Raw genomic sequence first — 26240 nt, 5'->3', positions numbered from 1 at the left:
TTCCTTCGGAATAGAGCAACAATCACGAGCTGTCAAACGAAACCAAAAATGAGATGTCATATGTGTGTGTAAAAATAAATATGTGTGCATGTCAGTGATGTATGTATGTCGTTACTTTTCACATGAATATCGATTTCGATTAAATATTAATTAACACCTAACAGTAATAATATAAATAGAATAGGATGGAATGGGATTGTAGGTATATGGGAATTGGGAGAGTGGCCAAAGAAAATAAAAAAAAACTCAGAAGATTAAAATTATTCAACTTATTTATTTGGAAGAATGAGAGTTACAAACATCAAGACATCCATACAAACTTTCGCATTTATAATATTAGTAGGAGTAAAACAATAATTAAAAAATGATAATTCTGACGATAACGTAAGAAAATAGGATTCTAACGATGTAATAATCGTTGTTGGCCGTATAGTGTAGTGGTTTGAAACGGACTACTATTCCGGAGGTAGCGGGTTCGATTCCCGCACAGTACAAACATCTGTGTGCATAAACATATTTATTATTATATTTAGTATGTAATATTTAGTTTAGTTTATTAACTAACAGGTAATTACAAAATAATACTTTTCTATATTCACATACAAACGCCATTTATGTACCTACATAATCAGCAGTGACTGTGATAAACAGCGCAGAAAATATATTTATCGATTGTGGTACAACCCTAGTGTAAAACGAAAATTATTTCTTTACACAAAATATTCATAAATTCTGGATTATGAGCATGAAATCTTTGCTTACAACTTAAATTAATGTTTAAAGAACATAATTATCACACTTAGTGCTTAAAATTCTAAGCGCATTCACAAAAATAAAGCTAAAGTTTGGAGGTGTCGATTTCAATAAATTTACCTGTGAAATGAATATTTTGCAGGATTATTCCTTTGGTGTACATCACAATCAAAGACGGAACAGGTCACCATTATATAAGAAAACAAACTTTCCAAAAATAAACAGGATTTTACGATATTTTTATAAAAAACTATAATTTAAAATTTTCTTTGTGCCTCTATGTGTCACTGCCTGTCAAATCTTTTGCAAAAATGGTTCTATTGACGTGACGATGATAGCATCACACATCTCTTTTTATCACACAGGGTTGCAGATAGTGACATCTCGCTCGCTCATTCTTTGTTGCTCTATTTATGATTGAGAAACAGTCAGTGTTGCCAGAAGGTTACTTTTGTAACCTTTTAGCTGATTTTTGAACTGCTTTGGTTTACTTTTAGGTTACACTAATGAAAAGGTTACTTTTAGGTGATTTAGTTAGTAAAATATGATTTATCTGTGGTAATTAAATAGATTAATTAGATTTACGAATCTCTGATGGATGAGTGATACCCGACCCGAGGTTTCCGCCAACTGGGACCGCAATCAACTAGGACCGCGGTCCCAATCGCCAGATCAGTAAAAATTAAATACTTTTCTGGGACCATTCATAAAGGACAATGACCAAAAATGTATGGAGTGTGGTCCAAATGTCAACCACCACCTACCTATGTAGTAAAATAGTCTACTAAATACTGATTCATTATAACCAAACCGCAATCAAAAATATGCTGTCAGTAAAAAGTTATGACTGAATGAAAAGTCATGTTTTTACCTTTTCATCTGAAAATTAATGTTCTTGATATCATTCTATCCATCGCACATTTCGGACTAATCTATGCATATTATGTCATGTCGCTTAGTGTGCCGTGTTAGATTCTCGCTAAAAGAAAAAAAAAAACTCAGAAGAAAGACAACAATATTGGAATTATGGTCGGGTGGTCGCTGCTCCGCCCCTATTGGTTGTAGGGTGATGTTATAATATAACCTAAAACCATCCTTGATAAATGGGCTATCCATAACAAAAATAATTTTTCAAATCGGACCAGTAGTTCCTGAGATTAGCGCGTAAACTACTACAATTTTTCATACAGTCATAACTTTTTACTGACAGTTTATTTATTTTTCGTCCCATACTGAAACTTAATCTCTATTTAATGGACCATAAGCCAATATAGGTCTCATTAGTGGTGGACATTTGGACCACTTTTGGTCATTGTCCTTTTAGTACGATACCGATTTTGGCTTGAATAATATATTTTTTTAAGTTATCTATGAGTGAACCTAGTCGCTGGAAGAAAAATATTTAATTTTTATCGATCCAGCGACTGGGACCACTGTCCCAGTTAATTGCGGTCCCAGTAGCCGGAATCTACGGCCCGATCGCGAACGTCTTCGCTTTCGCTTCGCGAAGCCCACACTCGGCCTCGTCGGCACGCGCACCGACGATCGCCAAACGGCTAGAGTACCTTCTGTACTCGCCACTCTGCCCGGTGAAGCTGGAAAAGCTCCTCCAGCTACCAGCGCGCGTCCCTTCAAAAAAAAAAAAAAAAAGCCGGAAACCTCCCCGACCCGACCGTGGATCACCAGTATTCTACTACACAGTAAAGTATAGGGTAAGGTGGGGCACAATGTTACACGGGGTACAATGTTACAATGCATATTTCTCCGTCCCTTTCTATTAGTTGTATGATGTTCAGCGGCTCAGTTCAGCAGCTCTTATGAGCTTGACAAACGTGTATACCAACATCATACAACTAATAGAAAGGGACGGAGAAATATGCATTGTAACATTGTACCCCGTGTAACATTGTGCCCCACCTTACCCTACCTAGGTTATTAAAAGTTGATCGATCTGTGATAAATAATTTACCTGATTAATTAGTTTTATGAAGTAGGAATTTTATTTCATTAGTGATACCCGACAAGAACGTAGATCATCGGATTTCTAGTAAAGTGTATCTACCTTAATTATTAAAAATGTTAATTGATCTGTGATAATAATCAAGCTGAATAAAAATGTTTTTGATTGTTATTTTAGTATTTCATTCTAGCTATTATATTTCCAAGAATAACCTGGTTTTGCCATGTCTGAATACAGTTTTTTTTTCGGTTTCGGTAAAACCGGTTTTGTGACCCCCTAAATCCCACCCTTACGTTCATATAAAAAGAATGTGCGTAATCTATACGTACATAAGGCACCTAAAATAATAGAGAGGAAAGAATTGATTGTATTGAACAATGAACCGTCTCAGCTATAAAAGACCCACTAAACTGAACTGTCCCACCAAACACATTGATAGGGGGCGCCACCATTGTTCACCTGTACAAGGTTTCCCAAAAAGTACTGTCAAGCCGAAGCCCAGAGGTAGAGTATCACTAGGGCTACCCGAATACTCGATTTTTTCAAGTTATTTATAATTTTCAGATGATTATGATAATGATGAAAATCTTTATCATATTTCAAAAACTGGGATAAAATCTATCCTACGTCCTTTCCCGGGACTCAACCATCTCTATGCCAAATTTCATCAAAATCGGTTCAGTGGTTTAGGCGTGAAAGCAAGACAAAGTTACTTTCACATTTATAATATTAGTATAGATGCAATGTTTTTGCCTCGATTAAATAAAACATTGTGATCAAAATAAAAACTTATTATCAAAATATTTTATAGGTTATTAGGTACTCAATACAGAAATCAGCCGGCTCCTAGTCTAAAATTCTTATAATCGAAATTAAATGATTTAAACTACAAATAAAAATGATTCAAACAGTACTAGTTTTTAGGTTCAAATTCGACTGCTCTAGTGGACGCACGGAACGGCAACGTCGCAGTCGACCCATATTATTTGAATTATTTGGCGGGAAAATAGTTTTTGGCTTTTAATTCTGAAACTAAGAGACCTAGAGATTTGAAATTATGTCTCGTGTGTACTTTAATTATAACGAATTATTTGATCTTTAAAACGCAACTCTAACTTATACGGTTTTAATAATCCACCGTGTGTTACGTGTCACCAGCTTACACATACGTATCGGTTCGTAGTTCGAAAACGGTTCGAAATAAAGCTTTGAAAGAATTGAAGTCGGGTTTTTTTATTCGACTTTAATTTATGAGATATAAAACATTGATGTAGCTTAAATATTTACGAAGATACAGATGTGTAAGCTGGAGACACGGTACTCCAGCTCGCACATAGTTTTTTGATCGTGGTTTTAACAGTATTTGAGCTAAAGTCTTGAAAAGTGGAAAGCCTACTATTTGGATTCGACTGTAATTTGTGAGGTATAATACATTATCGTAGCATAAATATTTACGAAGATACAGATGTGTCAGCTGGAGACACGTGTCCTCAGCTTACACATAGAAAACAACTCATAGTTATGAAGTTCTAATGGCTCTAATTGAATGACTGAGAGGTTTGATGACTCTAATTAGGCTTTTATTGATGGTATACTTGGAATTGCTCTACGGCCAATGAGGAAGTTGGAGACATTCAGGTGACGATGGGTAGTTTGAACGGAGTACAAAAACCATTTTAGTGGGAATAGTTTTAAGTTGGTCACACTAAACTCATTTGACAGTTTGTTTTTTAAAATATCAGTTTGGCTTGAAGTGATTCAGCCAATCATTTTTATCCACACAAGAAAAAAAAAGATCTTTCGAAATTACAACTGTCACATTTTGCCGCCAACCAAGGGCTGAAGCACGGTGCTGAAGCACGGAAGTTTATACCAGTTTATACTGAAAGAACTACTATACTCTACTACTACTACTATAATTATGTTGCTGTTGCGCTCGCACACTCACTGCGGGCGCCCATCGCACAGTCGCGACAGCAATATATATAGGTACGCGCGAGCGATAAAGATGGGTAGCTTGGGGTCATTGGACAAAATTCTATTACGGTAACCAGTGGGTAGACACTTCTCATACAAAGACTAGTCTCTATATGTAGCAATTGATATACAACCTTATCCCTTAAGCAATAAAGTGCATTTTGGATTGATTTCACTATAGCAGGGGAACCCGCGGATCAATACCACCATACTAAAAATAATTGTTTAGTGTCCTTATGTTGGTAGTATTGTTAGTTTGACAAATGAAAAAAAAATGTCTGTCAATTGAGTTTGAGTTTTTAACCGGCGAATTGATTCGTGTGAAGTTATTTTCTCAGATTTGGTGCAATATTACTGTAAATAAACTTTTCTGTCGTTTACGTTGAGTTGATTAAGTTCCTCCGTATCGGGCGTGATAAAGTTTGCTGTTCAGTGTTATGTTTTTTGTGAGATAGAGACTCTTTTAAATAAGCTGTGTTTCAACTTCTACAGAAGTTTAAACTCTTATTTACTTTTCTGTTTAATGGGTATGTTATCTACTTACTTGAAATATTAGATCTATTACAAATCTATTTTTCATTAAAAACAACCCTATGTGATGAAAATGTAAATGTACTTTCAAAACTGGTAAATGCATGAACCAGGGCATTGACACTGGTTGGAGAGAAATTATAGGCTTTGTTTAATTAATACCTATTTCATTTTAGGCTTCTACTGATAATGGAGAGTAGAAACAACAAGAAGTGCGTTATTTGTAATAAGAGGCGAAGTCGTGGTGGATCACCCTTACTTTTGAGTAGGTTTCCTCTGGATTCTGACCGGTAAGTTTCTAATAACACTCATTTATTACAAGATAATTTTACTGATTGTGTAAACTTAAAGGCTGGGATTAATATTTTTAATCATACAGTAAATAACCATAACCAATTTTTAATTTCAGTATTTTGTTTCGTACTCTGTAAATGAATTGCATAACAATACTAAAAGAAATTAGTTGATGAATAAATTTCAGTTTGTTATTCTTTTTCTTTTCTAATAGGTATTTCTTATTTCAGTTGTCGAATGTGGGTTAAAAATGCTGGCATAGAAGACTTAGCATATGTACCTATTGAAAAGTTACACCAACTGAAGTTTGTTTGTGGTGGGCACTTCACTCCTGAATCCTTCAATGCCAAAGGAACTCGGCTGAAGAACTCAGCTATTCCAACACTGGAATTGAGCAATCCCATCTTGCCAGATGAAGTTTTGACAGAGTTTCCTCTTCATGTAAAAGACTCCAATAAAGAAAACCTCAAGACAGGTATGATGATGACTTCAATTATTTTTTTTTAATTTAATTTACTATCTATCAATTTTTCTGAATTATTTAGATGTCTTAATTAATTTTCTTTGGTTTCCAAAACAAACCAACCGAATGCAATTTAACAAGGTTCTTTCTTTGTAACCACAAACATGTGTTGTATGCTTATCAATAAATAATATATAATTTCAATTATTAATTATATCTATACTTTGTTACAGTTCTTTATGATCATTCATATTGCATTCCAAAGAAGTCAAATCCAGTTGAACGAGGTATGTTTATCTAAAATTATACTAATAATATAAAAAGGAAATATTTAATTGTTTGTTTGTATTTGATCGGCTCCGTAACTCGAAGCCAAGATAGCCTAAAGTGCGGGTTAGAACCCCACAGCTTGAATATTGTAGTAAACCCACTCGTAACACAATTTAGCTTAGAATGAGGTGTTGAGTTAGAGGGACTTTAGTAATTTGTGTAATACAAATTCTTCAAAAAAAGTACCGGACCAATTTGAAAAATTTTAGGCAATCTACATTAATTAGCCAGGTCAGCTAGTTTAATAATATTTATAAGCTAGTAATTTTTAATGTGAGCAAGACATGTACTAGACTGATTGTACCCTAAAGTTGGGTAAGAACATGACATTTTATTACCCAATTCACATTTCATTATCTGCTTTCAGTTCCCCTTACAACTACAACCAAACAACTAAATTCAACATGTTTGGGAGCTGTGGATATACCAGATTCTGGTATTTCTGCGAAAACAACTTTTGAACCTCTTCCTTCTACTTCCAATGCACCAGAACATATGACCTATAAACCCATTGCTCATGGTAAGTGTACAAACTAATTATTTACCTTCTAAAATATGCCTTCCCTCAAACTAAAGAATGCCACCCTGGATGCGTTCTGCAGTCTGCAGTCAGGTCAAAATGAACTTATATGTACAACATTCTAGGTTTCTGTATATTTTATATTAATGCGATTTGACCGTGCGGATACGAACAAAGAACGCAAAGCACACGTGACTGATTGCCTTATCACGACCACTTACAGATTGTCTTGACATACCCGCAGACCGCATCCAGAATGCAGAACATTAAAACCTCTAAATGCCTTTAATTTAATATTATGTCATTGTTATTGAAGGTGGGCCCACGCTTCATATTTTATGAGAAGAGCTATCATTATCCTGTCTTTGCATTTTTTTAAAACTTGATAATGATTGATTGATTTGGAAATAATAAATGTTTCATAAAACAACAAAATAAATTTTAAACTAATTTGCATATTTATAATATTTCAGATGATAGAAACATTTGCCATCAAGATGCACAGGCAGAAATATTAGTCCACAGTTATAAAAGACCTAAGAAAAACATTGAAATGAAAGGTAAGATAAAACATACCTAATTTAAAAAACTAAGTAAAATTGCTGATTAATTAACCAATATTCAATTCAATTTGCTTTAATGTTGTTTTTTTACTAATGGAAATGTTTTTATTACAGACACTTCATCAACATTTACAATTAAAGAGAAGAGGCTTTGGCGACAGTTACAAAATGCAAAAAAAACAATAAGGAATATAGCGAAGTCAAGAGTGAATTTAGACAAGTTAGATTCGGAAGTGCTGACATCGTTAGTAAAGGATGTAGTGCAGAATAACAAAAAAAAATCACAAGGAAAAAGGTGGACTTTAGCCAACAAAATATATGCTTTGGCTATATTTAAACGGTCCCCTAAAGCATACCGCTATATGCAAAAGCTGTTTACGCTACCAAGCACTAAAACGCTCCAAAGGATTTTAAAAAATATACCAATGGAGCCTGGTATAAATAAAAATATAATTGATATGTTAGAGGCAAAAGCATCAAGTATGCCAAAGGAAAATAAATATTGCTCGTTAATATTTGACGAGATGGCGTTAAAGAAACGGATAATTTATAACGAAATTGCTGATAAAGTGGATGGCTACGTGGATTATGGAGAGGGCGAGAACATGGGACGAGAAAAGAAAATTGCAGACCATGCGTTAGTGTTTATGATACAGGGTGCTAAACATAAATACAAACAATATATTGCGCACTATTTTGTGGAAGGCACAATATCAACAGCAAAACTGGCAAAAATTATATCGGACATCATCAAAAAATTAAAAGAAATCGGATTTGTGGTTCTAACAACAGTTTGTGATCAGGGATTTACAAATATAGGAGCTCTTAACATGTTAAAAAGAAACTGTGGACAAGGCATAGATAGCAACTTTTTCTCTGTAAATAATGACAAAATTTTTATAATCTATGACATCCCTCACTTGTTCAAATCATTACGAAACAATTTCTTTAAAAGTGGAAATATGTCTTTCGATGGAAAAATTGCACAATGGAGGCATTTGGTAGTTGCAGAAGAACACAACAGAAATTTTTTAAATTTTAAAAAACTGAATAGTACCATTGTAAATCCAACATTCAAAACTAAGATGAGGGTGAAGTATGCTGCGCATGCTCTGAGTAATACCGTGGCAGCTATTTTAAAAATGATGGCATGGAAAGAAGTTTCTGATTGCAATGATACAGCATTTGTGATTGAACAGTTAGATAAACTATTTGATTGTACAAATGGTCCATCATCTTTAAATGACGTAAAGAAAGGGATCCGGGAAAATGTTTCCACATCAAGTAATCACATTGAGTCTTGGACCTTTTATACTGATAAGTTAAAAACCATAAAATTTATAACAGCAGAAAACACGATACTAAAAAATGTTAAATGCGTAAAGGGATATCAAATATCTATCAAATCCTTAAACGATATTTGGGAAAAGTTAAAGAATGAAGGGTTTAAATATATGAACCTTAGACAGTTTAACCAAGACTCTCTGGAAAACTTATTTGGAATCATTAGGCAACACAGTGTAACCAATAGAAATCCCACTATCACGCACTTTACTGCAGCGCTTAAAACAAGCATGGTTACTGGGCTGAAAGTGCCTCATAGCAGAAGTGCTAATTGTGAAGCAGACAACAATAAACATATGCTGGAATATAAAGACATTTTAAAAACTAATTTAAAAACAACAGAAATAAAAATTAATGTTCAAGATTCCACAGACACTGAATTTTATCCTGTGTTGTCTATCCCGGACCCTGAAAACTTAGAACAGCCCATTGAAAATTTGTGTAGCCTTGAAAACCAACCAGTAGTATATGTAAGCGGGTATTTAGCTGCCAAACTATTACAGAACAGTTCTTGTTTAATTTGTGAAGAGTGTTTGAGCGTGAAAACTCCTGTTGACAATGATTTGTATGCATATATATCTCTTCGCGAATGGTGGCATGATAAAAAAAGTCTCGTTTATCCAACAATTCAATTATGTACCACCGTAAATGAAGCTAAACAATTTTATCATGACCATATTGCCGACCAGATATACAGGGTGACTTTTGTATCAGTATCCAAATTTTTTCCTGACATTAGGTATCGTTTATAGATGACATTTTTAATAAAAAATAGGTAGGTAAAATTTTAACAACAACTATTTTTTTCCTAACCAATTAATAACGTAGTGTGGTTACCGCGCTTAGCGCGTAAACATTTTGCGGGAGAGCTGGTCGAGCGGAGAGCTGGCAACGTGTGGCAACGCTCGACCGGCCGGCCTGGCCGCGCGCGGCGCATCAATCAGTCGCCCGCGCAACCCATTACGAGACGCGCGTATCGCTGCGCGCGCCGATCGTTCCGTCGCGCGGTCATCGTAACGATGTATTCGCAGCGCGAGTGTTATGAAATGATTCGGTGCTACATTTTAAGTGGAGAGAGTTTGAACCGGGCCCAGAGGAATACCTCGACTTCGTAACCAAGGACTAAACCCAACAGTGCCAAACCGGTGAACGATTTTAGCGGCAAACTGAAGCGAGATCCGCGAGCAAGTACGTAAGTACCTACACGAGACGCGAAGTGCGAAATGACACTGTAGTTTTAAATAAACTCAAAGACAATGTACAAAAGCGTGCAAGTCTGTCTGGAGAAAAATGGTATGCACTTTGGGCAATTATTAAAATACCTACTCATAATTTCTTAGTTTGTTGTTAGGTTAGGTAGGTTTGGTAAGCAATCTCAATTATTGCACATGAAAATAACGATAAATACCCCCGAATAGGTACACAAGAAAAGTAGTGTTACCGCTCTCGGTGATTTTATTTTCTTTTTGAACGCGTAATTATTGTCGTAGGTATTTAATTTTTCTACCATAAATTAGTAAGTCTGTTTAATTAAAACTAATTACCACTTTGAAATCTTTTGCATTTTGACGGTCCTAAGCCCGTGAAAGTATGAAGGGAAAATCGACAACTTATGAATCGTATCGCAATGAATGAAATGCGGCGCGGGCAGGCGCGTACGTGTGTGCGTGCGTAAGCGAGTGAGCCGTGACCACGGTGTAAGTGTTTTTTCAGACTGTTTCTGGGTGCTTTATTTTGACATTTTTGTACTGGACGATACAAAAATAAAAAATACGTGTTTTGTCTTTCGCTTCATAGATTATTATATTAAAATTTGGATACTGATACAAAAGTCACCCTGTATATGGAAAATGTTGGAAAATTCATTTTCTTAATGTTGAGTACAAATTGTAATTTTAGTTGGTTTAAATGTCAACAACATAATAAAGAAATTTATGATAAGATGTTTAAAATATTAAGTTACCTTTTTCTAAGAAAAAGTTGTAAAATCATTAATGACAGCTTCATAAAAAGTGAAAACAATTTTGCTGACAAAAGTAAAAAAGCACAGCAACAAAGCATTGAAAAGTAATCTTGAGGCTGAGGTTCGATCAGCTGATAAGAAAATTAAAGATGTTTATAAATAAAAATCCTATTTTTTCTTAGAAAAAGTTGTGAAAATAAAAGTTTACAAAATTATCATTTCTGTACTTTGTTATAATATTCAATAATTCCTCATGCCTACAACTGCTATGTCATGTTCAATACTTATTGTAATATACCTATTTTATTTCGAAATAAATAATTTACGTTACAAAACTTCGTTTTACTTACACATAGTATAAAATAAAAATAGTAATCATTAAAATATTGAAGGTTCCTATACTAGATATCGATATGCAATTACAACCCTAGCAAAGTATCGATAATCGATAAGTTATTACGAACGTCACTAATACTGTCAGAAAATAAGGCATTATGTTGGTAGCTCCGCCTGCAGTTTGTGCGGTTGGTAAAGATTTGCGGGTCGTTCTCTAAAATGCATATGTGTGCGTGAGCTCAAAAAATATCTATGGAGTGCCGTCTCTTACTCTTTTATGCTCTTTGACGGTAACTTTTAACGTCTACAATCCAGACACGCTTGAAAAGCGCGGGAAACGTTAAACTCGGCGGGTGTCTTTTTTAACTTTCCGATTTTATTTATAAATTTTCGCGTAATTGTGATCAGGGAAGTACCTAGTTTTAGTGTAAATATTTATTAGTGTGTACGTATATTTTGTGTAGATAGTGTTATTTGAGCTGTTATTAGGTAAGTTTTTTCTCAATTTCGTCTCTCACCATGAACGATCCTCCTGACCCAGGGGGATCAGTTCCCCCTGTTTTTGATGAGTCTATCAGCTCTCCTGGACAGTCTTCTCCTTCAGTAGGATTTTATGTGACGGTAACAAACGATACAGATTCCGAAAATTCATTTACTGCTCCCCCCGCTCTCAAACGTAGTCACAAGAAAAGAAAACTTCATGGACAGGAAAAGAAAAAGGTTGATGGTCGTATGAGTAACCCTGATGACAAAACTACAGTAGATCCTCCTACTCCCACTCCTATTGAGCAGGATTTGCCAAATTCGGGCTCTGCTCCCGTCACTATTGGACGCAAGTTCTACAATAACTCTGATACGGCTCCATACGTTGTCCACGTTCAGCGTAATCAATCGTCTCCCAGTGACGGCGTTTATTTGCATCCGGTAACTTTTGGGAACTTTCTAAAGAGACATAATTTTCACAACATTATTGATGGAAGCGTCAAGAGAATCGGACGAAACAAATGTTCAGTCTCATTTTCAGACTTCTCTCAGGCTAACTCATTTATGAGTCATCCTAAACTGGACTCTAATGATTTCAAGGCTTTTATCCCTACATTCAACGTCACTAGAATGGGACTTGTTCGTGGTGTTCCTGCTGAATGGTCCCCCGAAGAAGTCATAGAAAACATGTCAGTTCCAGTAGGATGTGGGAAAATAATAAAAGTGCGCAGACTGAATTTTAAATCTTTTAATAATGGTTCAGTTTCTTGGAAACCCTCTCAATCAGTTGTTGTAACATTTGACGGACAAACCTTACCAAAAAGAGTATTTATTTGCTACAATGCTTTACCAGTTGAATTGTATATCTTTCCTACAGTACAATGTTTTAATTGTTGCCGATTTGGTCATACAAAGGCCCAATGTAGGTCCCAGCCTCGCTGTTTTAAGTGTGGGCAGGCCCACATGGGAGATTCGTGCTCTGTTTATGAAGACCAAGCTTCCTGTTGTCTTTGCTCCGGTTTCCACTTTGCAACTAGCAAGTCATGCCCAGAATTCATCCGTCAGAAAAAAATTAAGTCTTATATGGCTGAAAATTCCATCTCATATGCAGAGGCTTCCAAGATTCACCCTCCAGCCTCAAAGTCCTATGCAGACGTATTGTCCTCTAACCCTGAAAAACAAAGCTCTTTTAGTAAAAATATTCCTTATTATAACCCTAATTCTGGTCCTCCAAAAGCATCATCTTACAAAAAGACAGTCTTCATGACACCCCGTCCTTCTCCTTCACATTCTAAGGGTTATGATAAAGTGGCTCATAATAATTTAATACGTGACTATTCTTTCCCATCCCCAAGGGATGGATGTGCTATTAATAACCAACCTAAAGAAGATTCAGCAACAAATTTATCTAGTCTTATTATAACTTTGATTAATATTTTTTCTCAATGTAATATCAAATCACCGTCCAACGTCGCCCCTTTACTAGAAAGTTTAATTCGATTCCTTCAAAATGGCTGCGAAGGCAATGCAGTGGAACTGCCGGAGTATCATCAGCAAAAAGAGTGACTTTTTTCACATGATTAATAAGTTTGAGCCTTTCGTTTTTGCTCTGGCAGAAACTTGGCTTAAACCTAACCAAAAGTTGAAAGTTAATGGCTATAATTCTATCAGGGAAGACCGGGTTGATGGATATGGTGGGGTAGCCATATTTATCAACAAGTCTGTCCCTTTTAATACAATTTCTATCCCTAACCACAGTATTGATTTGTCTATTGTAGCAATAAGTATTTATAATTTTTGTTTAGTGTCTATATACATTCCTCATCCCTGTTCTTCTATCTTATCTGAAATTGATCAAATAATATCATCTCTACCTAAACCTTTGATTATTCTAGGAGATTTCAACTGTCACCATCGAGCATGGGGCAGTTCTATTTCAAATAACTATGGTGAAATGTTACTTGACATCATTGATAATCATAACTTGTGTACATTAAATACAGGATCTCCTACTCGTTTGACCAGTCCAGGCCAAAGTCAAAGTGCTGTTGATCTGTCAATATGTTCCCCTAGCCTAGCTTCACTGTTATCTTGGCAAACACTCCCTTCATCATATGGCAGTGACCACTACCCCATTTTAATTACCTTTCCATTTAATAGTCCTTTAACTTCTAAATATGTTCCACAACTGAAACATAGACTTCCAGATAGGACCAGCAATGCGTGGAATACATTTAAAGAAGGTGTTGAGAACAATCTCCCCTCTCTTCCAATTGTTTCATCTGGTAATGAATCCACTTGCGCTACATCCTTTACCAATCTATTAGTAGATTCCGCAAATAAAGCTTTTCCTTTAAAAAAACTTAATCATAAGCTGCCCCCGCAACCATGGTGGGACAGTGATTGTACAGAGGCCATAAAAAAAAGAAAGTCTGCCGAGCGTAAATATAAAGCTAATATGACCAATGAAAATTTTTCAGAATTAAGTAAGGTAACAGAAGAATCTCGTGAACTTTTTAAAAAGAAAAAATTCGAGAGTTGGAGAAAGTTCTGCTTATCAATTTCCCCTGAAACCCCATCTTCAATAGTATGGCAAAACATTCGCCGATTTAAATCTGGCATGACAGAGTCTTCTCGCCCTTCTATCCCACTAGAAATCGCTGGTGCTTTCGTTGACAAACTAGCTCCACCATGGGTCCCTCAAAAACTGTACCTAACTTCGCCAGTCCCAGACCCTGTGTCTGCCATTGACCGGCCATTTTCACTGTTTGAACTTAAGGGAATCATACAAAACGTTTCTGATTCGTCTCCAGGTGCAGATGGTATCCCGTATTCCTTCTTTCATAACTTAGATGATCAAGTACTCTCATATTATTTGGAAATCATCAATTCAATTGCGATGACAGGTAGTGACGTCCCTCTGTCATGGAAGTTTCAAAAAGTGTTGCCAATCCCTAAACCAAATAAGTCCCCGTCAGACCCATCTTCGTATCGCCCAATAGTTCTTTCCTCAGTATTAATAAAACTAGCTGAACACTTAATTAAAAATCGACTCGAATGGTTTCTTGAATGTAATGATTTGCTTGCCGATAGTCAATTTGGTTTTAGAAAGGGAAAAAGTACCATGGATAGTATCAGTATACTCATTACAGATATCCGGCTTGCTTTTTCTGATAATCAATCGGTTGTAGCAGCTTTTCTAGATGTAAACACAGCATATGATAACGTCCTAATCCCGATATTGCTTAATAAACTTTATTCTCTAAATGTCCCTACAATGTTATGTAATTTTATTATAGTTAAATATTTTATATGAAAGGTGTCTAGATCTGTCACAAGATGACTCTACGTTCAATCGCACTTGCTGGAAAGGCCTTCCACAAGGTTCTGTCCTTAGTCCTTTGCTGTATAATGTTTACACTCATGATCTAGCATCATCAATCTCTAATAATTGCAATATAAAAATTCTCCAATATGCTGATGACTTGTTGTTGTATAATATTAATAAAAAAATAGATGAAGCTGCGACAACTTTGAAATTCTCATTATCAAATTTAAAATCTTGGCTTGATAAAAATGGTTTCAACTTAACCGCAAACAAAAGTGCCATAGTAGTTTTTTCCAGATCTAAGAACCCTCCACCTGTTCAAATTTCATATGATAATGATGTTATCCCTGTTAAACCTTTTCACAAATTTCTGGGAATAATTCTTGATTCGAAACTGACTGGACGCCAGCATTGTGAGTATATAGTAGAAAAATGTGAAAAAAGGGTAAATCTGCTTAGATGCCTATCTGGTGTATGGTGGGGAGCTCACCCTTATTCAATGAAACTTATTTACAATGCTCTCATTAGAAGTGTTTTAGATTACGGTACATTCCTTCTAGAGCCAGGTAACAAATCAGCTTTTAGAAAACTAGATCTTATTCAATCAAAAGCCCTTAGAATTGTAACAGGAGCAATGAAAAGTAGTCCAGTAAATGCACTTCAAGTTGAATGTTGTGATCCCCCTCTCAAATTTAGAAGGCAGTTCCTATGTGACAAATTTCTATTTCGTATATTCTATTTTTCTAATCATCAGCTTTTACCAAAACTGCAATGTTTGTCTGAAAAAGTTGTCGTTTCAAACTATTGGAAACATAAGACTGTTCCTTATCTTTTACAGAGTTACAGTAAATTAAAGTCTCTCTCCTCCCCTATTCACCGATCAAAATACTTACCACTGTTTCATTGCAACATTGAGTCTCTTTTAACCCCTATCAACATCTCTTTTCTTCCTATTGATAAGCAAGACATAAATATTGTTACTAAATTTCATGAAATTTTAGACACACAGTTTACTGGTTTTCATCATATTTATACAGATGCTTCCAAACATTCCTGCACTGAAACTACTGGAGTGGGAATTTTCCACACACAGTATAAAATTGTCCAAAAAGTCAAATTTCCTCCTGAAACCTCCGTCTTTACGGGGGAATGCTATGGCCTTTTGAGAGCAATAGAATATGTCAAATTGTATAAACTTGATAATACTGTAATTTTCACTGATTCCATGAGTGCACTTCATGCTTTAAAGCATTTTCCATTCAAATCCAGAACCCAATTCCCTGTTATATATGATATTAGAAAAGAATTTCATGAGTGTACTTTACTTGGTCTGAATGTTTGTTTCGTTTGGATTCCTGGTCACAGCGGGATTAGAGGCAACGAAATTGCTGATCGTCTTGTAAATGAGGCGGTAACCTGTGGAGATATGTATCCGTATCAGAATTATTGTCATGATCTGTTGTCTTTGCCTAAACTATCTCTTATATCTTCTTGGCAAGCGGATTGGGAAGATAGTAGTAAATCGAAAGGTTATCTTTTTTCACTCCTTCAACCACAAATTCCTGTAAAACCTTGGTTTTTTAAATTAAAATTTGACAAATGTGTAACCTCTATTATCATACGTCTGAGATTGGGTCACACATGTGCACCCTCTCACCTTGCCAGGTTGCACATCATTAATGATGATCTGTGCGAGTGCGGTTATGATTCAGGCACCATCAATCATATTTTCTTTTCTTGTCCCAATTATGATCGATCTGATTTCATCCAAAAACTTACCTCTTTGCATATTCCCTTCCCGACTTCCATAATGTCTCTCCTGTTTCACAAAGATGTTCATGTATATAATTGTATAGCCTCTTTTATTTCTGTAAATAGTTTAAAGTTATGATGTTTATAAACTTAATTTTTATTTATGTGTATAATAATGTTTATTTTCCCTGTTTTATATCCTTATTTTCCTGATCCAAATCCTTTCCAAATTCCGATATTAGGCAATTTTCCTCAATTCCCGTTTCCCCGTTTTTAACTCGACACTGGCAAAAGGCATAGCGTAGCCATATAAAAAAAAAAAAAAAAAAAAAAAAAAAAAAAAAAAAAAAAGACACGCTTCTCGATTCTGCGATACGATTGGTCGTTCAACAGCGTACGTCAGCTGTTTTGACCAATCGTATCGCAGAATCAGAAGCGCGTCTGGATTGTAGACGTTAAAAGTTACCGTAATCGGGGCTCTGGCTTTAGCGAAGTGATAATTTTACTCAGTGGCGCTGGCCATACTTTAGCTCGGGGTGGCTCGGGACTATTACCACCTCTCTTTCACACCGCTGCAACTCCTGTGTAGCTAGGATCTACAGCTTGACCATACTTTAGCTGTTGAAGAACCGACAAAGACAGGGTCAATCAATAGTGAAGACCACCCTCGTATAGAGGGATAGCGTAGCGTAGAACGCTCGATAGACTGATTGATAACCTCAAGAAGATCAGCAGCGATTGGATCAAAAAAAGAAAATGTTGAATACATAATGGCTATTAGCTAAAGATTTGTACTAACAGTAGGTAAAGGTAAGAATAAAAATCTCACATTTCTAGTAACAATCTGCTTTAATAAATGAGTGGAAATGTAAGGTGATATGATAATAATATGCAAACGTCACTGGGAATCCCGTTTTTGTGGGTATTTTTTAATGTTGTAGTTCTGTTAATCATCTGCAATGTTGACGAAATATTTATTAATACTTAATGCCTTCGACAAATAGATAAATCAGCCAGTTATAAACCACATTAAAGGGGCATCGTTAATGAAGCGCAGGCTAGCCTGATAGTCATTCATGAGTATTCGAACAGCATCGTCGGTTACGAGGTAGTGGTCTTGTGTGGCAATATTTGTTGTTCGAGTTTAGTACACTGTGATTATGTTTTGCAATCAAAACAACATTCTGTTGTTTATTTCACTGAGTAAGTACCTACTTTTGTACTTGTTTACTTAATTATCTTGACTTGTCGCGCCAGTGGCACCTAATCTGATAAAGTAGTTCTGCAACAAATGACGACATTGTTAAAGATGATTCCTTTTGTAAATGACCAATAATTGTGTCAATTATTTCAACTACTAAAAACGTTTGTTATGTGGAGTATTAAAAGTTAATTAGTAGCTAAATGAATGCTAAAATCATTTTACCTACTTACCTGATGAATTGATAAAAATCTAGTTGTAAGCGCATAATAATTTCCATCCTTATGTTGATACGATGACGCACCGTGTGCGTGGGTAACAGGTATTCTCTACCTACTTGCCTTGGCTACTTAAGGTAAAATAAGCAGAATTGATTGTTTTATGTTAAAGTAGTTTAAACTTGGTGCCTTTCAACAGAATACAAACTACCTTTAACCTCCTGGGGCCCGGGAATTTTTTTTATCGTGAATTCATATGAAAACTATCCAAATCCTATTAATAATTGATATAATTATCTTAAAAAATAAAATAAAAAAAATTATCTGGAAAACGGCAATTTTCTCAATGTCATATATTTACGACATCGGTTCCCAATGTCAACGATTTTTTTGTTTCATGTACAGGATGTCCCGTAATAAATAGCACAAAATTAATTCCTAGTTAAGTTTCTTGACTACCTACAACGAATTTGAATCGATTTTTTAAATATATTGAGTTTTTTTTACATAGTTATTTAATTTTTAGCGTTAAGAGTCGCATCTCAAACTTAGGCAGTTCGATTTTTTCAAGTTATTTATAATTTTCAAATATATTGAGTTTCCAAATTTTTTTTTGGTTTATTTTTTCTGCCTGTACTTAGTTTTTTCTATGCAGTGGATGCAAATATTGATATTTTTTAAATATTTTTTCGTTACAATGTAGCTAGATAGATTCTTTATCAAGTTTTATGTCGTTTTTGGGCAATAACATTGCATCTCTATTTTTTTTTAAATAGTATTTAAAATTTTTATTGCATTTCATTTGGATGACTCAAATTAAAAAATCCTCTTGATAAAAAAATGCATCACACCGAAGTGTTTTTAACATTAAGTGATGTAGATAAGGTCAATAGCATAGCTGGGCATTAACTCGTTAATCCGTTAATCGTTAATTAACGAAGTTAACATTTCTATTAACGGATTAACTTTTAAGTTAACTTTAAAAAATGTTAACGGACTCGTTAACTTCCGTTAAATTATCCTAAGTCCGTTAATCGTTAATCCAGTACCTACTATTTACAAAAAAGATACAGGAGCTGGTCTGATGATGGAGTCATGAGGTGACCATAGGAACTCCTAAATGAAACGGCGGCATCGCATCGAATTTGGGTTCGTTGGATTTGTCTTTTCGAGCACTTTAGTACTAGATGATGTCCAGGGTCCTGATGATGGAGTCAGGAGGTGGCCATAGGAATTCCTAAACGAAGCGATGGAAACTTATCGAGTTTGGGTTTGCTGGATTTGTCTTTTCCAGCACTTTGGTGCTAAATTGTATTGTAATTGAACCAAGGCCCTGAGATTGAGATAATACTAAAAAGTGTAAAATAAAATTATAATAATTAAAAAACTTTTTTAAAAACAAGCTTTTATTCTGAAATGCAGTTGTACTAAAACGAAAAAAATAATTGTACTTATGCAAGCCTAGGTTCAAATAATTTCGAAAGCTTGTTAGTCCAGTAGAATTAGATTTTAAATCGGAAATAATTCCTACAAAAGATTTTATTGCTTTAATGGCTTCATTGGTTGCCCATTAAGACTCTCCTAGGTTTTCGACTTCGACGGAGTTGTGCTTAAGTGGTGGGGGCCCCCGAAAGGGGCGCTTTTTCGGTTTTCCGGTTATACCGCGTAAAGGACTTACCCTATCGAAAAGTGGTCTTCCTGACGGTTGAAGGGCATTTAATCCTGCATTAAATAAGACCAAATTCATATGTTTTAGACAAACCGTTCTCGTGCAAATGTTCGGCAAAGTAGAAAATATGTGTATAATTAATGACCCTCTCCACGTCCAATAGCTCGTCACCCGTAGACTCCCAAGCCTTGTAAAGGGTCGCCTTAACCAGCGTATCCCTGTCAAGGCTCACGAGTTGGATTCGCTTATCCTTGTTCGTCCCAGCCGTTCCTTAACTGCGGTTGCTGCACCTCTTCCTGGCACTCTCCTGAACGACTCTGTGTTACCTAATGTGGCTGCCCCTCTTCCTTGTACCCTCCTGTACGATTGCATTGCTTAGCCATATGCCTGGTCCAAGGTTCGACGCCACAAAATCAACTTCGTACGCGTGAAAATAGTTTAAATACTATTTTCCGTGCTTGCAATATTTTTCTTTACTGCTTCGCCTCTATTAGTCGTAGATTGATTGTATATATCCTATAGCCTTCCTCAATTTATGAGCTATTCAACACAAAAATAATAATTTCAATCAAACTAGTAATTCTTGAGATTAGCGTGTTCAAACAAACAAACAAAAAACTCTTCAGCGTTTTAATATGAACTTGTTGTTGTTGATTTTTGGCGTCGAACCTTAAACCAGGCATACTGCTAGGCAACGTAGTTGTGCAGGAGGATACAAGGAAAAGGGGCAGCCACTGTAGGTAACACAGAGTCGTTCAGGTGAGTGCCAGGAAGAGGTGCAGCAACCGCAGTTAAGGAACGGCTGGGACGAACAAGGATAGGCGCATCCAGCTCATAAGCCTTGATAGGGTTACACTGGTTGAGGCGCTCCTTTTCAAGACTTGGAAGCCTGCGGGTAACGAGCCATTGGACGTGGAGAGGGTCATTAATTTTACACATATTTTCTACTTTGCCGAACATTTGCACGAGAACGGTTTGTCTAAAACATATGAATTTGGTCTTATTTAATGCAGGATTAAATGCCCTTCAACCGTCAGGAAGACCACTTTTCGATAGGGTAAGTCCTTTCGCGGTATAACCGGAAAACCGAAAAAGTGCCCCTTTCGGGGGCCCCCACCACTTAAGCACAACTCCGTCGAAGTCGAAAACCTAGGAGAATCTTTATGGGCAACTAATGAAGCCATTAAAACACTAAAATCTTTAGTAGGAATTATTTCCGATTTAATTCATTTTTGTGTTTAATTCTACTGGCCTATTGTAGCACAAACATAAAAGAGGAATAAATTCCATGCGCGATACAAGCTTTCGAAATTATTTGAACCTTGCATATAATTATTTTTTTCGTTTTATTATCATGTGTTAACGGATTAACGATTAACGTTAACTTGCGTTAAATCTTGCGAAATGTAACGTTTTAACGTTTAACGAAGTTATTTTTTTTATTAACGGTTTAACGATTAGCGAAGTTAACTATTTGATTAACGGTGCCCAACTATGGTCAATAGCAATAATAAAAATTAAAAAAACAATTTGATTAAGTGCCTAATGAAATTATTTTAATTTTATAAAAAAAATCAAAGTGACTTGATGTGTTGATAATACTTTTGGGGCGACTTTACCAGTAAAATCGAGTTTTGTGTGTTCTAATATGTTATATTCGCATATATCTACTTAAACAAATAAGAAAATAATATCAGATTGTATGCTATTTAATAGAAAATGTATAATGTCATACAGGTATTACACTGGACTCTGTCAGTTTACACTAGTAATTGGGACCTCATGTAATACCTGTATGACATTCAGATTTTACCATGGTTTTCGTAATTTTCATACGTATTTCCACAATCAGTGATACTCAGATAATAAAACAGTTCAAATCCCAAAACGAATAATAACAAAGGCTTATAGAAATCGTTCATATTTTAGTAAAAATCTCATTATTACTAACCACTTGTTCCCGGTCGCGGCGCCGTCGCTATTTCAATTAAAGATAAAAAAAATATATAAATGTCACTTCACTGGCCAATCACAGCTAAGAATGATGGACAGATGCATCATCTAACTAACTAACGTAAAAGTTCTGGTAAATTTCAACAGATAGCGTTGATTTATATTTTTTTGTTTTATGTAATAAATATATGACGCCAGGCCCCAGGAGGTTAAGCCAGTGTTCTAAAAACATAAGTACCTATTACCTAGTTACGGTCAAAAAGAGTAATCCTATTCCTGTCTTAGTAAAATTAACATCATAATAAAAAATAAAACACGAAAAATTGCCAAAATATTACGATGCAATCTTATTGTAAAGTACAACCGATTTGTAGCTATATCAATAATGTTTCCCAGCAGCTGTACTTATTCAACGTAAAAACGTTAATGTATGTTAATGTATTTTTTCTACTTCGGCCCAAAGGTTGACTGGAAGATAAAGTCATAAGTTAATAAGTTCGCCTTTTGTACTTTGTTATACCTAGGTACTGTGTGCATTACTTAAATCTAAATTAAAATAATTTTAAAGTTACGTAAGTATTCATTTGTAAATTCCAGCTGCCTACGTAGCCGTAGACTTATCACGATCAATGTCGTTCGGATACACAAAAACAGGAAAGTCTTTTGTAAACGAAGCGGGCCCGGCCCCCGTAAGTTCCAGATTCCTTGATCTCGGAGGAGTTATTAGCCAACTATTCCCGGGTTTTAATCAAGGGGCACCCGGGGGGAGTCCTGGCCTTAATTTCCCACCTAATTCGCAGTTTTATCCCGCTGTCCTTCCACAGGTAAGTCAGCCTTAAGTTAGCAAAGTTTTTCACATTAATTAAATGTTCAAATTACATAATTGTGGTTACGCTAATTAAAATATGTGGATGCAAGCGTGATATTTATGGAAGTGGATGACCTGTTGCGGATTATTATGAAAGCGCGTGGTAGTCCATTATGGTGATAATTAACTTCGGTTGATTAAAATCCGATGTTATTAATTTATTGACGCCGTAAGCTTCTTAGGTAAGCTTATTAATATGCGACTAACCACGAATGCTATTAATAATTAAATAGTTTTTGACATGGGTCATGGACCTCATTAAAAAGGTTTTTGAATGTTAACTAATATTTTTCAGGGCTTTAATGCTCAAACACCCGCTCCTGTTGGCTATGGGAACATGTGGCCAAATAATTTACAGGGTGAGTTTACAGAATTCATACAATAACCAAAAAAATCATCAGTACCTAACATACTTAACTTACACAATAATAAATACCTAACCATAACGTACAATATTCCAATCACAGCGGCATAAGGTCAAACCCGCTGTCTTTAATCGTAAATCTAATAACGTTCGCGGATTACAATCACTTGAGAAATGGATTAGGGTTTCAAATTCGTTTGACAGAAGTGTTTTTAATTAAATTTTTAATTTAGGTAGCAATTATTATGGAGGTCTCCAAAATCAACAACAACTGAACCGACCACCGAACTCGCTGAATTTCAATTCGCAAACATTGCAAAATGAAGGAAGGCCGTTCAAACAAGTACAGGACGTAGCACAAATACTAAATATTCAAAACAATAATGATCTAAGGCCCGATCTTGTGAGTCCATCGTCAAATAATTCAAGATTTCAAAGATCTGAATGGAACCGAAATCCTGAAAGTCCCCACGAGGGTGACGACTATGGAAGTTTAGATACCAGAAATGAAGGAACGTTAGAAGATTTCTTTACTACTGAAAACACTAACATAAACGACGATGGCAATGTAATGTTCCCAAAGCAAGACGACCAAGAGCCAATGAGGACGACGACTAAGAATGCAATATGGGGGAAGACAGTATCAGTTCCGACTACAACTATATCGAGTGACGTCATAGTTTTCTTAGACGAGTGAGTAGTATAATGTTTAAAATAATTTATGTTAATTACGATTACATAACATTATCAAGCGGTTAAGTGGTATAGTCATTAGAGCGTTAGATCGCGATCCAGAGGCATGGTAGGTACCTACTATACCTGGTTTACGACTCCCAGTGTCCATATACCAAGGTTTGTTGCTTTATTAGGTAAGGATTGATCTGAAATAATTTATATCTATTAGATACCTACTTTAATAACATTTTTGTCTGTGTAATAAAAGTCATACTTACCTACATTTGGTAGTACAAAGACGTAATCAAACATGCTGAAGTAATAAGATACTTAAGTGGAGTCCTTATACCGCGAACCTTAAGGGCCTAATTCATGCCCAGCGTTAAATTTTCAAAAAGGCCTTTTCTTTCGTACAATTTTAGTGACAAACAATCCTGGATACTCGTAATAAAATATCCCTAATATGTAGAAACTCACTCTTCAGTAAATTTTATTTCTTTTCAGTGAGGAAACTCCATCTCAAAAAGAATGCGTACAAAATTGTCCAACCACGTCGGAGTACAACCCAGTATGCGGGTCGGACAGCGTGACTTATTTTAACCCTGGAAGGCTGTTGTGCGCACGGAACTGTGGGCTCAGTGAGTATTTTTGTAACTTTATTACCCTGGAAATAGGTGTGTATCTACTTACAAACCAAGAAAACAACATCTGTGTCAGTCAAAATCCAATTAAAATTGGCATTAACTCTGGTAACAAATTAGCAGAATAAGCAGCATTTGAAAAAAGTCTTAATCTTATTTTCTTGTAATGGATTTCTAATACCTATTTTGTAACGAAACTAAAGCAATTTGTGTCGTGGACTGTACACATTTTCAGTAGATACAGTTTTATTTAGGTCCTAAGTAAAACATTAAAACGAGTCGGTAAATGTATTTCAAGTTTTAATCCTGAATTCGCAAAATTTTAGGTAGGTACACCCTAGGTACCTAAAATTTTGCGAATTCACCTGTTACAACAAGGCCCGAACGAATCCACTTAGGCTGAGTTGCACCACCTAACTTTGACCGTAACTAGGTATAACGATAACCGGTGTTTTTTGTATTGAGTTTGACATTCTGACGTTTGTTTAAGTCAAAGAACGATGGTGCAACCCAGCCTTACACATAACTACAGTCCTATCAACTTAAGCTGAGAATTGCATTTGTGTGAGTGATCGCCAAAAGTACCGTTAGTAAAACACATACAAATAAAATTAATGTTTTATTAAAAGGAAGTCTATAAAACACTTGCTACCAATTGGGCCGATGTAACGACACTTGACACATCCTTTTAAATAAATAAATAAATAAAAACAGGTCCTCGCTCAGCATATGCCAAGGCACGAAGTACCTCGACGCTGATATTATGCGAGCACCGTTTATAGAGAGGGCGTCCAGCCAGCCTTACAAAATACAACAAAAAGACAAACTTTATAAAATTACAAAATAAAAACAGACTAAAAACTTTTCGTTCACACCTTTAAAATACGTATTCAATTTGCATAAAATTTCTTTCACTTGGCTGCTTAATGGATTTCGTACAGGAAATTCACTTACAGTAGGAGCCATTTCACTAATATTTGGAACACAATTACATAAAATTACACGTATCTGCTACCAGTACCGGGGGTGAAGTGAAGTATGTGAGCGACAAGGAAGCGGTGCGTGGCGGACGCGCCGCGCTTCAGGCCGCTTGCTATAATAAACCATGCGCGGGACGCGCCGCGCTTCAAGCCGATTGCCACTCTAAACTATCGGTGTGCACTCACACAAATGCAATTCTCAGCTTAAGTTGAGAGGACTGTAAACGAAAATTAAACCTGCATCTAATAGTGCTTATTGTTTCAGATGTACGTCAAACACGAATAGGCAGCTGTGCATCAAATTCAGGGTGATCTTACTTAGTTGTAGGTAATTGTACGAAGAAAGGTATAGATAGATATTAAATCGGATTTATTAAATCGTTTCTTTTATTGATATACATTTTTACTAAATCTGTAAGCACAAGATTAAGCTTAGTCATCTCTTTACTTAATTTCTTTTTCAATTGTAATTGAATTAGGTTTCATGGATTTCAGAGAATCTTACAAAGCTCAACAACCTACGATTTCTTATTAAATACCTTGATTGATTTGAGATGGATTTTCTATAGGTAACTTATTTTAAACTATTAAATAGAGAAATACGGGTCTCAACGCGAAATTTTTGTATGAGTTACATAAATGATGCGTTGAGATCCGTGTGTCTCTATTTTAATTGAAATGGAACGCGAAAGTTTAAAATCTAATTTTATTATTCGTAAGTCTTGTATGTAGCATCTTCGAGCTTCGTCTTAATTACCTACCTACCTATTAGAAAGATGCAAAGCAAAGTTCACATTATTGTTGTTCAACATTTCCTCGTGAAGTCAAGCTAAGCTTATTAGATGCTCCATCGATCGGCACCAAAGGCCTTATCTTGGGCTCTCGTGGGAGAAACAAAGTGCCTATAATAACACAAATTGTGCCCGCTTTCAGTCTATTAAATTAATCGATGGGGCGGATCATTCACGTGGTGTACGTCGAGCGAGGCAGCTATGGTATGTTATGTCAGCTATGCCCCCGTGCGGATAACCGAGTAGTTTGGAAGAATGTATGCTATTTTTAATGCAGATTCCA

The 26240-nt window shown here is 35.7% G+C and overlaps 2 protein-coding genes and 2 long non-coding RNA genes across 6 annotated transcripts; 2 read left to right on the top strand and 2 right to left on the bottom strand.

Moving 5' to 3' along the window:
* Nucleotides 1-254: 254 nt before the first annotated feature.
* On the bottom strand, nucleotides 255-4337 carry LOC135072928 (uncharacterized). Its single transcript, XR_010257523.1, has 2 exons — nucleotides 874-4337; nucleotides 255-499 (listed from the first exon to the last, which is right to left on the bottom strand). It is a non-coding gene; the product is annotated as an uncharacterized LOC135072928 (long non-coding RNA).
* A 423-nt stretch (nucleotides 4338-4760) lies between these two features.
* LOC135072927 (THAP domain-containing protein 5-like) lies at nucleotides 4761-6940 on the top strand. The gene is made up of 4 exons (XM_063966944.1): nucleotides 4761-5511; nucleotides 5746-5990; nucleotides 6212-6265; nucleotides 6676-6940. The coding sequence occupies exons 1-4, from the start codon at nucleotides 5411-5413 to the stop codon at nucleotides 6843-6845; spliced, it is 570 nt and encodes a 189-aa protein (XP_063823014.1). The 5' UTR covers nucleotides 4761-5410; the 3' UTR covers nucleotides 6846-6940.
* A 5310-nt stretch (nucleotides 6941-12250) lies between these two features.
* LOC135072523 (uncharacterized) lies at nucleotides 12251-14794 on the bottom strand. 2 transcript variants are annotated; one of them, XR_010257454.1, is made up of 2 exons: nucleotides 13663-14794; nucleotides 12251-12688 (listed from the first exon to the last, which is right to left on the bottom strand). It is a non-coding gene; the product is annotated as an uncharacterized LOC135072523 (long non-coding RNA). The 2 variants fall into 2 exon arrangements; XR_010257453.1 differs by having other exon boundaries at nucleotides 14231-14794.
* A 2162-nt stretch (nucleotides 14795-16956) lies between these two features.
* On the top strand, nucleotides 16957-25544 carry LOC135072522 (uncharacterized). Of its 2 annotated transcripts, none has more exons than XM_063966465.1 (6): nucleotides 16957-17407; nucleotides 22236-22462; nucleotides 22802-22865; nucleotides 23104-23563; nucleotides 24050-24183; nucleotides 25432-25544. In XM_063966465.1, exons 2-6 carry the CDS (start codon nucleotides 22268-22270, stop codon nucleotides 25476-25478), a joined length of 900 nt encoding a protein of 299 aa, XP_063822535.1. In that variant the 5' UTR covers nucleotides 16957-17407; nucleotides 22236-22267; the 3' UTR covers nucleotides 25479-25544. The 2 variants fall into 2 exon arrangements, with proteins under 2 accessions (XP_063822535.1, XP_063822534.1); XM_063966464.1 differs by lacking the exon at nucleotides 16957-17407 and adding an exon at nucleotides 17538-17800.
* Nucleotides 25545-26240: the final 696 nt, after the last annotated feature.

Source organism: Ostrinia nubilalis, chromosome 6 (genome assembly GCF_963855985.1).
Source record: "Ostrinia nubilalis chromosome 6, ilOstNubi1.1, whole genome shotgun sequence".
NCBI classification, from domain to species: Eukaryota; Metazoa; Arthropoda; class Insecta; order Lepidoptera; family Crambidae; genus Ostrinia; species Ostrinia nubilalis.
This window is presented reverse-complemented; position numbering and strand designations above follow the sequence as displayed.

What these genes read in the sequence shown, in the direction of transcription:
- LOC135072927 (XM_063966944.1), top strand. Translation starts at nt 5,411, where the DNA reads ATGGAGAGTAGAAACAACAAGAAGTGCGTTATTTGTAATAAGAGGCGA. An exon ending in TTTCCTCTGGATTCTGACCG is followed by an intron (nt 5,512 to 5,745) that starts GTAAGTTTCTAA and finishes TTCTTATTTCAG; the next exon opens with TTGTCGAATGTGGGTTAAAA. An exon ending in GTCAAATCCAGTTGAACGAG is followed by an intron (nt 6,266 to 6,675) that starts GTATGTTTATCT and finishes ATCTGCTTTCAG; the next exon opens with TTCCCCTTACAACTACAACC.
- LOC135072522 (XM_063966464.1), top strand. Translation starts at nt 17,758, where the DNA reads ATGTTTTGCAATCAAAACAACATTCTGTTGTTTATTTCACTGA. An exon ending in TCTGTTGTTTATTTCACTGA is followed by an intron (nt 17,801 to 22,235) that starts GTAAGTACCTAC and finishes TGTAAATTCCAG; the next exon opens with CTGCCTACGTAGCCGTAGAC. An exon ending in CGCACGGAACTGTGGGCTCA is followed by an intron (nt 24,184 to 25,431) that starts GTGAGTATTTTT and finishes TTATTGTTTCAG; the next exon opens with ATGTACGTCAAACACGAATA.